The 12798-nt window shown below is 41.1% G+C and overlaps 1 protein-coding gene across 9 annotated transcripts in view; it reads right to left on the reverse strand.

Annotated features, from left to right (window-relative positions):
* LOC121277270 (beta-amyrin 11-oxidase-like) overlaps positions 1 to 5913 on the reverse strand; it is a 122367-nt gene extending 116454 nt beyond the window's left edge. For 2 of the 9 annotated variants that reach the window (XM_041186535.1, XM_041186536.1), the window contains exons 1-3: positions 5784 to 5864; positions 1402 to 1470; positions 262 to 484 (exon numbers count right to left, since the gene is read on the reverse strand). In XM_041186535.1, the coding sequence (XP_041042469.1) occupies positions 262 to 484; positions 1402 to 1425 (247 nt within the window). In that variant the 5' untranslated portion in view covers positions 1426 to 1470; positions 5784 to 5864. Of the gene's footprint in view, positions 1 to 261; positions 485 to 1401; positions 1471 to 5783 lie in introns of all 9 variants that reach the window. The other 7 variants (XM_041186539.1, XM_041186537.1, XM_041186532.1 and 4 more) reach the window with 7 other exon arrangements.
* Positions 5914 to 12798: the final 6885 nt, after the last annotated feature.

Below are 12798 nucleotides of genomic sequence, written 5' to 3' on the forward strand. Positions count from 1 at the left end.
TTCTAATAAGTCTTCCCTGAGACCGTGGTTCCACTCTGGGAGCACCCATTACTAAATTCACCCTCAAACTCATCCTCACCCAACAGGATCTAAACAATTTAATAACCTATACCAAGTTATTCAACTTGTTAGTAAGTATTAGGATGTAGTCACAGTTTATGATCCTGTTTGGTATAACATGACTTGTCATTTCTCTGCCTTTACCTGTCAAAGTCAACAATAACTGAAACCTCCAGCATTTTTCAACTGGTTAATACTTACCACACAACAATTCTTTCATTCCTTTCACAGAACACACAAATAAAGTTGGCTTGTTGAGGAGACGTGCTTGGAAAATTCTGCTTCCATAGCTATGAATTCGACTGTTGCAAAAATGCATAGGATCCTTATAGAATTCTAATGATTTATCACTCATTAAAGCATATCCCGAACTTCCAGGAATCCGGATCTGAGACATTGTGCTGGCTGTTCTGCAATAATCTTCCTGAAAATATGAAAAGGGTATTATTCCAAACTATTGTCTGACAAAATTATACAACTGTCATTTCAAAAGACGTTTTTCTTTGGCTTAATTAACTTTTACTTTTGTAATAATCCAGCTCCCTCAAAACTAAGGTAAAGTTAAAGAGTATGTGCCAACACAAATTTACAATTATATGAAGTTCTTCACAGCTTTAAAAGCGGGTGAAAGTAATACATGAGCACCAAGGAAGATGTAAGAAATTTTGAAGAGGAGAAAATTAAAGGCACAAGAGAAAAGGTAAGAACTTGCATCTATAAACCTTCCTTAGCAACCTTAGGATGTCCCAAAACACTTTATAGCTAGTTAATTGTGACTGAACTGTAGTCACTACTATAGTGCAAAAACAAATAGGACAGCCAATTTACACACTAAGTTCCCACAAACAGCAATGCAATAAATGACCATATTATTGGTTTTAGTGCTGGCTGATAGAATATTGTTAGCCAGCACACTTGAAGAATTCCCTTGTTCTTTTTCCAGTTTAGGGCAGATGGAAACCTTGGCTTAATGTCTCATTGAAAGGTTCACAGCTCCATGCAGCTTAATTTAAGTGCTAAAATCTTCACAGCGAGGCCTGAATCCACAACATTCTGACTCAGAGACCAAACTGAGATAAGGCTAACTCACTGAAGAGATAGTCTTTAAAAAGCAGGGTGAGAAATGTGGTGAATGACAATTCTAGTACTGCTGCAGGTGTGGACAAGGGTTTCAGCAGCACAGGTGATGGTACAGTGCCATAGCTTGAAGGCAGCAGCAGGCAGAAGGAGAGTAGGTTGTCATCAACATACACATAGAAGCTGATTCTATGCTTAAAGACATCTGTAGTTGCTAAATAGGAAAAGATCAAGTATAATGAGAATATATGTGCACACACTTACATAGAGAGATAAATACTGTAACATTTAATGGTGGCAGATCTAGGGGAGCATCCAATGCTGTCAGTAAACCTAAAGATATGAGGGAATTTGGACAGAAGGTATACTATTAGCCTGGACCTTGCTAGATGAAAGTGCAAGCAAAAAATCTAGACTACAATGATGTAGATCTGTCTGAACACAAGCAGGCATTAAGCGAGGTGCCATACAGGCAACAGAGTTCTCATAGACAGCTCCAAATAAAAAAAACCACACAAACTAGATTTGTTAAATAACAAGTCACCAGCGAGAGGAGGCTTCTGAAAAAAAACCTTGCAGACATTCAAATTTCCAACTATAAGGTCATACCCACTCTTTTGTGCAAAAAAAATGAAATATAATCATTGTATTTGAACAAAAAAATATTATAATTACAATTCACAAACTAAAACAAATACCTCAACTTGCAAGCTCTTGACATTAACGGAAGCAGCATCGGAATAGTTAATTTGAACTCCACAACTTTACAATTAGTTTCCAAGAAATGACGGTCAAAGTAAAAAAGTGTAACCACAAACACAACCTGTGCCAGCTTCCCAACTGTTTCAGCAACAGTCGTGCCGAAAAGGTGCAGCAACGGCTGGAGTCAATGAAAATGCTGGAACAATGGAAGCACAACAGTCTCTGCCTGAATCTGCCCATCAATAAAACCACTGGGTACTTGAAATGGCCCAGTTACAGGCAGCTCAGCCTGAAAAAAAGCAAGAATGACAAAAAAAAAGACAATGTATCACACAGCTGAAATCTGATAGGGAAGTATTTGCATGCAAATATAAGGGATCTCCTATTTCATAGTCCAGTGGCTGTGAAACACCTCAGGTTGCCAAGATTGTGAAAGGTATATTATAAATAGGAGTTCTTTCTTGCTTTACGAACACTTGTTCGTTATTTCCTGAACATCTTACTACAAATTTTTGCTGAAGCAGAAGCTAGCCATGCCATCACAGAATGACAAGAGATACTCAAAAATTGTTCTTTTGAACATAAGGGAGGTAAATACAGCAGCCAATCTGCACACAGCAAGAATGGCAATGAAACAGTTAAGCTGTTTGTTGGCATTGCTTGAGAAACTGATATTGACTAGTTGATCATGAGTAAAGCCATGAGAGTTTTTGTTTTTGAACATACAGATGAAGCCTCATTTAAGACCACAAGGCTTTGGAGCAGATGTAGGCCATTTGGCCCATTGAGTCTGCTCCACCATTCAATGAGATCATGGCTGGCTTGATAATCCTCAGCTACACTTTCCTGCCTTTTCCCCATAACCTTTGATTCCTTTACTGATCAAAAATCTGTCCATCTCAGCCTTGAATATACTTAACAACCCAGCCTCTACAGTCCTCTGCTGTAAAGAATTCAACAGATTAACTACACTCAGAGAAAAAAATCCTCATCTGTCTTAAATGGGCGACCCCTTACTCTGAGATTATGCCCTATGGTCCTAGACTGTCCCACAAGGGAAAACAACCTCTCAGCATCTACCCTGTCAAGCCCCCTAAGACTCTTATATGTTTCAATAAGATCACTTCTTGTTCTTCTAAATTCCAATGTGTACAGGCCCAACCTACTCAACCTCTCCTCATAAGAAAATCCCTCCATATCTGGGATCTATCAGTGAACCTTCTCTGGACTGCTTCCAATGCCAGTATATCTTTCCTTTAGATAAGGGGGCTGAAATAGTTCACAGCATTCTAGGTGTGGTCTAACAAGTGCCTTGTATAGTTTTAGCAAGACTTCCCTATTTTTATACTTCATTCCCTTTGAAATAAAGGCCAACATTCCATTTGCCTTCCCTATTACATGCTGAACTTGTATGCTAGCTTTTGGGATTTATGCATGAGGACTTGCAAATCCCTGTGCTGCAGCTTTCTTCAGTCTTTCTCCATTTAAATAATATTCAGCTTTTCAATTCTCCCTGCCAAAGTGCATAACCTCACATTTTCCCACATTATATTCTATCAGCCTAGTTTTTGCCCACTCACTTAATCTGTCTATATCCCTCTGTAGACTCCGTCATTCTTACCATTTGCCTTCCCACCTATTTTTGTGCCATCCCCAAACTTGGCGATAGTACATTCATTTCTCTCATCCAAGTCATATATATTGTAAATAATTGTGGCCCCAGCACTGATCCCTGTGGCACTGCACTAGTAACAGGTTGCCATCCTGAAAATGCCCCCCTTATCCCAACTCTCCATCTTCTATTGGTTAGCCAATCCTCTATCCATGTTAATATACTACCTCCAACACCATGGGCTCTTATCTTATTAAGTAGCCTTATCTGCGGTACAATATTGAATGAACGCCTTTTGGAAATCCAAATATATTACACCAACTGGTTCCCCTTTATCTATCCTGTTTGTTACCTTCTCAACGAATCCAATAAATTTGTCAGGCATGATTTCCCCTTCATGAAACCATGAAGGTTTGGTAATGGTAATCAACCATCTGCTTGATTAAATTATGCATTTCTAAATGCACTGTTATTTTATCCTTTATAATAGACTAGAATTTTCCCAATGATGAATGTTAAGCTAACTGACCTATATTTACCTATTTTTTGCCTCCCTCCCTTTTTGAATAAGGGTGTTACATTGGGACTTTTACAGACTCTAATGATTCTTGGAAGATTACTACCAGTGCATCCACTATCTCTGCAGCTACTTCCCTTCATATCCTAGGATGCAACCCATCAGGTCCAAGGGACTTATCGGCTTCTGACCTCATTAGTTTTCCTAGTGCTTTTTCGCTAGTGATAGTTATTGTATTTATTTCCTTCATCCCCACCCTCCTCCTTTTGCCCCTTGATTATTTAGAATTTTTGGAATGCTATTAGTGTCTTCTACCATGAAGACTGATGCAAAAATATGCAAATACCCCAGCCATTTCCTGGTTCCCCATTAGTATTTCCCCAGCCTCATTCTCTAAGGGACCTGTGTTCACTTTGGCCTCTCTCTTCCTTTTTATCTATTTAAAGAAGCTCTTACTGTCCATTCTTATATTACTTGCTAGTTTACCCTCAAACTTTATTTTCTCCCTTTTTTTGGTCATCATCTGTTGATTTTTAAAACTTTCCCAAACCTCTGGCTTACCACTAATCTTTGCTACAGTGTATGTTTTTTCATTCAATTGATGCACTCCTTAACTTCCTTGGCTAACCATAGTCAGTTTATCCCCTTCCTAGAATCCTTCTTCCCCACTGGAATATATCTTTGTTGTGAGTATTGAACTATTTTTTTTAAACATCTGCCAGTGTTCATCAACTGTCTTTTCTGCTAAACTCCTTTCTCATTCCACTCCAGCCAACTCTGCCCTCATTCCTTTGTAATTATTCTTATTTAAATTTAGCACAGTTGTTTCCAACCCAAGTTTCTCACTCTCAAACTGAATGCTAAATTCTACCATGTTATGATCATTGTTTTCTGGGGAATCTTTTAATCCGAGATCATCTATTGAACCTGCCTCGTTACACATTAATTGAAAAGGTATCTCTGACACTTGAAGAAAAGAGTTGACGTTTCGAGTCCTCATGACCCTGTTTTGAAGGATCATGAGGACTCGAAACGCCAATTTTTTTCTTATCCGCCGATGCTGCCAGACCTGCTGAGTTTTTCCAGGTAATTCTGTTTTTGTTTTGGATTTCCAGCATCCGCAGTTTTTTTGTTTTTATCGCTGACACTTCCTCAGTACTGCACTTAATTATCACTCTCGATGGGCTTAAGTTGCTAGAGTGGAGCTGGAACCATTCATTATCTTTTGGCTCAGAGGCAAGAGCGCAACCAACAAACTAAACCAAGGTTTTGCGAAATGACCAGACAATTGTTTAGTTCTTGGTCGCTAGCTCAAAACTTCCTAGTCATCCCATTACTTAACCACATATCAAAATAACATAATAATTGCACCATAAAAACAGAACGTACTATAAATACACAGTCCGTTTGTAAGCTCAGATACGGACAGCTTTCAAACAATTTAATTAATGGCTCGCTGCCGGATTCAACTGTCTAAAAATTAATCATTAAATGGTAATTTGTCCCTTTCCAGAAAGCAAGTTAACCTTATGGGTATAAGGAAAATTAGTCTTTAATTTGTAGCTGCTCAGATGCTGCAAAATTGTTCCGTGTTTCTATTACTCTCAATCTGCAAAAAGTGTAGCGACTTAAGTAATTCCAGACCGTGGCGGGACGAGGGATCCCAGCACAAGACAGAAAAACAGACTCTAATCATTGGAGAAGGACACAGGGAAGATGGAGAAGGACAGGGACACAGGCCGATCGAAAAGCCCCAGGGTGTGGCAGAGATGCTGGCTGAGCATCCGGAGAGCCCAGCCCCCGCCCAATCCTCACCCTCTCTGCCAAGCGACCGTGTCCACAGGTACCGACCGAGCAATGGGTCCCCGGCGGGCCCTTCTCTTCTCAGGATCAGTGAGTCCGCCGCTGGAGCAGGCCGACTGTCTCCTCCCTCTCAGAAGCCGTCAATCCCCGATTGTCTCCTCCTCCCTCACCTGACCGCAGCTCCACCTGGGCAGGTGTCATCCACACTATCCTCTCTGTCATTTGTGAATCAGGATGATTGATGGAAGAGCTGCCCAATCAGGCAAGAGACCTGGCCCGCCCCCTTAACTGTGTCCCCGCCCCTATGTCGACTGTACACTTCTGCTGAAAGAAATGTATATATTAACTATTCAGTTCATTATTCCTGGTTGAACGGTTTTGAGGAACTATATACATCCAGAATGTTATTCTGCTTTGAAGTCTCTGATACTGCCTTTACACTCCCAAGTTTAACATTTGTGAAAACTGACTGCAGTTAGTGGTGTTAAGGACTGAACGGGCCCCAGAGTGAAATGGATTGAGACTCCTTCAGGGAATCCCACTCTATTACATTGGGTCCTGATGTGCTGGTCAAGTGTCAGCCTTGCACTCTTGCCTCTGAGTCAAATGGCTATCAGTTCAAGTCCCACTCCAGGGAGTTGAATGCATTGTCAGTAGTGTCATATTTTGGATGCAATATTAAACCGAGGACCTGTTTGCCCTGTCTGGAAGATATAATAATTTTCATAATGTTATTGGAATTTATTGTAGTGTAGTAGTGGGGAATGTGTCTATGGACCTGTGTGTGTGTGTGGGACTTAATTGGATTAAAGAAAGCTGGTCTGAAGGTTTTGATGTAACAGAAGATAAGCTGCTCAGGGCTGGAGAGGAACATGCAGTGGGAGGGAGAGGATCCAGTTTTCACAGTCCATATAGGTGCCAATGACATAGGTAATGAACTAGGAAAGATGTTCAGCAAAGTCAGTATGAGGAGATAGGTACCAAATTAAGAAGCAAAACCTCAAAGGTAATAATCTCTGGATTTTACCGGGGACACGTGCAAATTGGCATAGGGCAAATAAGATTAGAGAGACGAACCTGTGGCTCAAAGACTGGTGTGGGAGAAGTGGCTTCTGGTTTGTGGGGCACTGGCATCAGTACTGGGGAAAGTGGGACTGTACCGTTGGGATGGTTTACACCTGAACCGTGTTGGGACTAGTGTCCTCGCAAATCACATAACTTGGGAAGTAGAGAGGGCTTTAAATTAAATAAGAAGGGTGAGGGATCAAGCTTAGGTAAAGGTAGCAATTCAAGGTGTAGAGTCAAGACAGGAGAGCAAAATAGTAATATGAGAAATGAGCGTCAGAGAATGGCAGGAAGAGACAGAGAGAAAAAACCTAAGAATACATCAACAGTCAAGACTAGATATTACAAAAGTAACAAAAGGACAAAACTGAAGGCTGTCTATCTGAATGCACATAGCATTACTAACAAAGTAAATGAGTTGATGGCTCACAATGAAGTAAATAAATATGATCTGAAAGCAATTACAGAGATGTGGCTGCAGGATGACAAAGATTGGGTCCTTAATTTTGAAGGGTACATGACATTCAAGAAGAATAGGAAGCTAGGTAAAGATGGGGGAGGTAGCACTGTTAATCAAAGTGGGCATTGGTGCAATTGTTAGAGATGACCTTGTTTCAGGAAATCGGAATGTAGAATTGGTTTGAGTGGAGATGAGGAATAGTAGGGGGAAAAGTCATTAGTGGGAGTGGTCTACAGGCCCCCTAACAGTAGCCACAGTGTAGGACAAAGTATTCAAGAGAAAATATTGTGTGCTTGTGATAAAGGGATGGCAATAATCATGCATGATTTTAACCTACACATAAACTGGAAAAAACAGATTGGCAGTAGTAGCCTGGATGAGGAGTTCTTAGAATGCTTTTGAGATAGTTTCTTAGAGCAACATGTCTGGAACCAACCAGAGAGCAGGTTATATTAGATTAGGTATTGTGTAACGGGACAGGATTAATTAATGACCTCAGAGTAAAGGCACCCCTAGGTAGCAGCAACCACAATATGATAGAATTTTACATCCAGTTTGAAAGGGAGAAGAGTGGGTCTAAGACTAGTATCTTAAACTTGAATAAGGGCAACTATGTGGGGATGAAAACTGAGCTAGCTGAAGTGAACTGGGAAACTAGGCTAGAGGACGAATCAATAGAGAAGCAGTGGCAGAAATTTAAGGGGATATTTCAGAGTGTTCAGAATAAGTACATTCCTACTATAAAGAAAAATTCTAAAGGGAGGGCGCAGCATCTATGTTAACTAGTGATGTTACAGAAAGCATCAAACTTAAGGAAAAAGCATACAACTCTGCAAAGATGAGTGGCAGGACAGATGGTTGGACAGAATAAAAAGAATGGCAGAGAATGACTAAAAGGTTAATCAGGAGAAAGAAATTAGAGTATGAGAGGAAGCTAGCTAGATATGTAAAAATGGATAGCAAGAGTTTCTACAGTACTTAAAGTGGAAAAGAGTAAGTAAAGTGAGTGTTGGTCCTTTAGGAAATGACAGTGGGGAGTTAATAGTAGATAATAAGGAAATGGCGGAAGAAATGAACAAATATTTTGCTTCTGTGTTTACTGCAGAGGATATAAAAAACATTCCCATATTGTTGCAAATCAGGAGATGAACGAGAGAAAGAAACTTGGTGAAATTGAAATCACTAGGGAAATGGCACTGAGCAAATTGATGGAGCTGCAGGTTGGCAAGTCTCTGGGTCCGATGGACTATATCCTAGGATCTTAAAAGAGGTGGTTAACGAGATCGTCGATGCACTGATGTTACTTTTAGGAAATTCACTAGATTCTGGAAAGTTTCCAACAGATTGGAAAGCAGCAAATATAACCCCTCTATTCAAGAAGGGAGGGAGGCAGAAAGCAGGAACCAAAGGCCAGTTAGCTTGACGTCAGTCTTGGGCAAGTTATTAGAATCAATCATTAAGGAAGTTATAGCTGGGCACTTAGAAGAGTTCAAGGCAATTGGGAAGAGTCAGCATGGTTTTGTGAAAGGAAAATCAAGTTTAACCAATTTATTGGAGTTTTTTGAAGGAGTAACATGCACAGTGGATAAAGGGGAGCCCGTAGACGTACTGTACTTGGATTTCCAGAAGGCATTTGACAAGGTGCCACATCAAAGATTATTACGGAAAATAAAAGCGTATGGTATAGTGGGTAACATATTAGCATGGATAGAAAATTGTCCGGCTGGCAGAAAGCAGAGATTATGCATAAATGGGTATTTTTCTGATTGGCAGGATGTTTCAAGTGGTGTCCCACAGGGGTCTGTACTGGGCCTCAACTTTTTATGATTTACATCAATGACTTAGATGAGGGGAGTAAGGACATGTTAGCTAAATTTGCAGATGACACAAAGATAGGAAAGTATGTTGTGAAGAGGACATGAGGAGGTTGCAGATGAATATAGATAGGTTGTGTGAGTAGACAAAGATCTGACGAATCGAGTTTAATGTGGGAAAATGTGAAGTTGTTCACTTTGGCAGGCAGAACAAAAAAGCAGAATATTATTTAAATGGAGAACGACTGCATAATTCTGAGGTGCAGAGGGATCTAGATGTTCTAGTACATGAGTCACAAAAAGTTAGTATGCAGGTACAGCAAATAATTAAGAAGGCTAACGGAATGCTATCCTTTATTAGGAGAGTGATTGAACATAAAAGTAAGGATGTTACGCTTCAGTTATACAGGGCATTGGTGAATACTGTGTGCAGTTTTGTTCTCCTTATTTGAGGAAGGATGTAAATGCATTGGAAGCAGTTCAATGGAGGTTTACAAGATTGATACCTGGAATGAGTGGGTTGTCTTATGAGGAAAGGTTGAACAGACTGGACTTGTTTCCACTGGTATCAAGATCCTGAATGGCCTTGACAAGGTGGACGTAGAAAGGATGTTTCCCCTTGCGGGTGAGTCCAGAACTAGGGGGCAGTTTTAAAATTAAGTGTTGCTATTTTAAGACAGAGATGAGGAGAAATTTTTTCTCTCAAAGGGCTGTGCAACTTTGGAACTCTCTGCCTCAGAAGGTGGTGGACGCAGGGTCATTGAATATTTTTAAGGCAGAGGTAGATAGATTCTTGTTAGGCAAGGGAATCAAAGGTTATCGGGGTTAGATGGGAATGTGGAAATCAAAACGCAAGAAGATCAGCCATGATCTTATTGAATAGAGGAGCAGGTTCGAGGGACCGAATGGTCAACTCCTGTTCCTATTTCTTATGTTCTTATGTTCTAAGCTAGGTTTAAAATGGTAAGTAGGTAAACATGGGGGAAGTTTTAGGATGTAGCGTGTAAAGGGAACAAATACACGTTTAAATAAACCAGACTAGATTGAATTCAAAAGAGGGAGTGAAATATTACACCTAGCCAGGAGAATTTCAGAAACAGTGGTCAGAATTTGAGCTTGGCGGGTGCCTGACCCGGCCGAGTGTAAAATGACATGTGATGACATCAGGCGAGCTTCCCGATGTCATCGCTTAGTCCCGCGATATTTCGTTCGGCGGGCACGCTGCCAATTCTGGCACATGTCCGCTGACAATTAAAAGCCCTATTAAGGCCATTAAAAAGGTAATTAAATTCAAATTTACGCTGCCCATCCAACCTTACAGGGCAGGCGAAAAGGCCAACCGGCCTTTGTACTTTTTAGGAAACCTCATCCATGGGTGGGATGGAGTTTCCCAAAACAAATAAAAATAAAATAAACATTTTACACTTGAATTAAAAACATGCCCCTGCTCATGTGACAGAGCCACATGAGGGGACATGTTTTATGACATTTTTATTTTGCCCATTAATTTTTTTTAAACAGCGCTTCATCTCCCTGAGGCAGCTCTGTGCTTCTGGAGGTTGAAGCGCTCTTTCGTGTGCATGTGCGAAGTTCACACTAGGCCCGCTCGCCCTCCTCCCCCCACCCGCACAGGCAGTGCCGAGCGCTGCTGCTCGTGTTCCACACTGGGCGGGCCTTAATTGACCTGGCCGCATAAAATCCTGGTCGGTGCCGATCGCGGGTGCCATGCACCCCCGCCAAGAGCAAAATCCTGCCCAGTGTGGCTATTTTTCCCAAGGATTACTCGTAAAACTGGTACTATAAGAAACTTTTATTATTAGATGGGTAAAGTCTAAAGATATAGTAAAACAACAGGAATTTGCATTCAAAGGATAAAATATGGATAAAGGAGAGAAGGCCATGTGCAAGTGAAGACATTTTAAGATCTAACACAAGTGTGAAAAGCCTCCAGCATCTAAGCGTCAAGCTGCTGTTGATAAGGAACTGAAGCTGAGAAAAACTCACTTTGAATTCAACTGTTTCAGGGTATTGTGTGTTACTTTGCTTGGGTCTTTTAAAAGCTATGTGTCTTACTGTTGCCTTAATGAAAGTGTAACTGGGAGTTAGATTAACCAGGGGATTTAGAAGTTATCATAGTTGTAATTTTTGCGTACTTAAAATAATTTCGTCTATAAATAAAGGTTTAATTTAGTTTTGTAAGAAGCTTATAAGACTTGGTGGTCTTATTACTACTGAATTCAAGGCACGCATCTCGAAATTTATACAAATTGCAAAACAGTTGTGGCAGTTGTTTCAAGTTTCCTTTTGGGATTTGAGCAGCTCAGCATTTACCATCAGCTGTGCCGTAGCAAAGTTGGGGGCTCTTTGCAGGAGATAATTGAAATTCCCTGATTGGGTTGGAGTTGGTGAATCTTAAGGTTATGAGTATAAGAAGGGCTTTGAATTCAGGGTCAGAATTTAGCCCTTGTCGGGCGGATTTGGCAGGGGCAGGCAAAGGCGGCCAGAAAGCCAGACTGGAATTCGATGCAGACCAGAAGGCGATTTCACACTGGGGGGCCATTTAAGGCCCACCCAACGTGAAACGCAAGCGGCAGCACTCAGCACTGCCTGTGCGGGGGGCAGGGGAAGGGGGCAAGAGAGGCGAGTGGTGCAAGCGTGAACTTCGCCCTTGTGCACGAGTGCGCGCTTTAGAATCTCCTTCGGGCACAGAGTTGCCTCAAAGTGATGAAGAGTTTTCAAAAAAAAATAAAGATGTGAGAAATGTTATAAAACATCCCCTCAAGTGACTCTCCCACATGAGCAGGGACATGTTATAAGTGAAATTTAAATCATTTTATTTTATTTTTATTTGACGTTGGAAACCTCATCCTGCTCATGGGTGGCAGCTCAGTGCTACCTGTGCGGGCAGCGGGAGGAGTGGGAGTCGGGGGTCAGCGATCTTTTGGCATTCGCATGGAGCTGCCTCAAGGAGATTGTATTGATATTAAAATTATTAAATAAAAGGCTTAGAAATTAATTTTAATATGTCCCGTCATGTGACTGTGTCACATGAGTTGGGACATGTTTTTATATTTGTGGAAATGTATTTATTTATATAATAAAAGCTTCAGGAAACCTCATCCCGCCCGTGGATGAGGTTTCCTGAACAACGCGACAGCCGCTTGGCCTTTTTGCCTGCCCCCCAACCTTAAGGTTGGACAGGCGGCATTCACTACTGCTTCAATTATTTTCTTAATGACCTTAATAAGCTGTTTACATTTCAGCAGGTATGCAGCTGACTCCGGCATGCACCCGCTGAACAAAATATCACGCGTCTTTTTACGTATCTGTGTCGGGCCTGCCCCCATACGCCGACCAGAAAATTCTGCCCCATATATCAAATTTCAGAGCGAGACTGGCCAGAGCATATGAGTTGGCTAGGGAACATTTAAAGATATCGCAGCAAGTGATGAAAGTGAAGGCAGACAGGAAAGCTACAGCTCATAGTTTTGTTGCCGGGGAGAAAGTACTAGTTCTGTTACCAGTACTGGGTGACTCATTAAAGGCAAGGTTTAGTGGACCTTATAGGATTGAAAAGAAGCTGAGTGAAGTATATTATTTAATAAATACTCCAGATAGAAGAAAGAAGTAGAGCGTGTGTCATGTAAATATGCTTAAAAAGTGCTTTGACAGGTAAGAGGACAAAAAG

Source organism: Carcharodon carcharias, chromosome 4 (genome assembly GCF_017639515.1).
Source record: "Carcharodon carcharias isolate sCarCar2 chromosome 4, sCarCar2.pri, whole genome shotgun sequence".
Lineage (NCBI taxonomy): Eukaryota > Metazoa > Chordata > Chondrichthyes > Lamniformes > Lamnidae > Carcharodon > Carcharodon carcharias.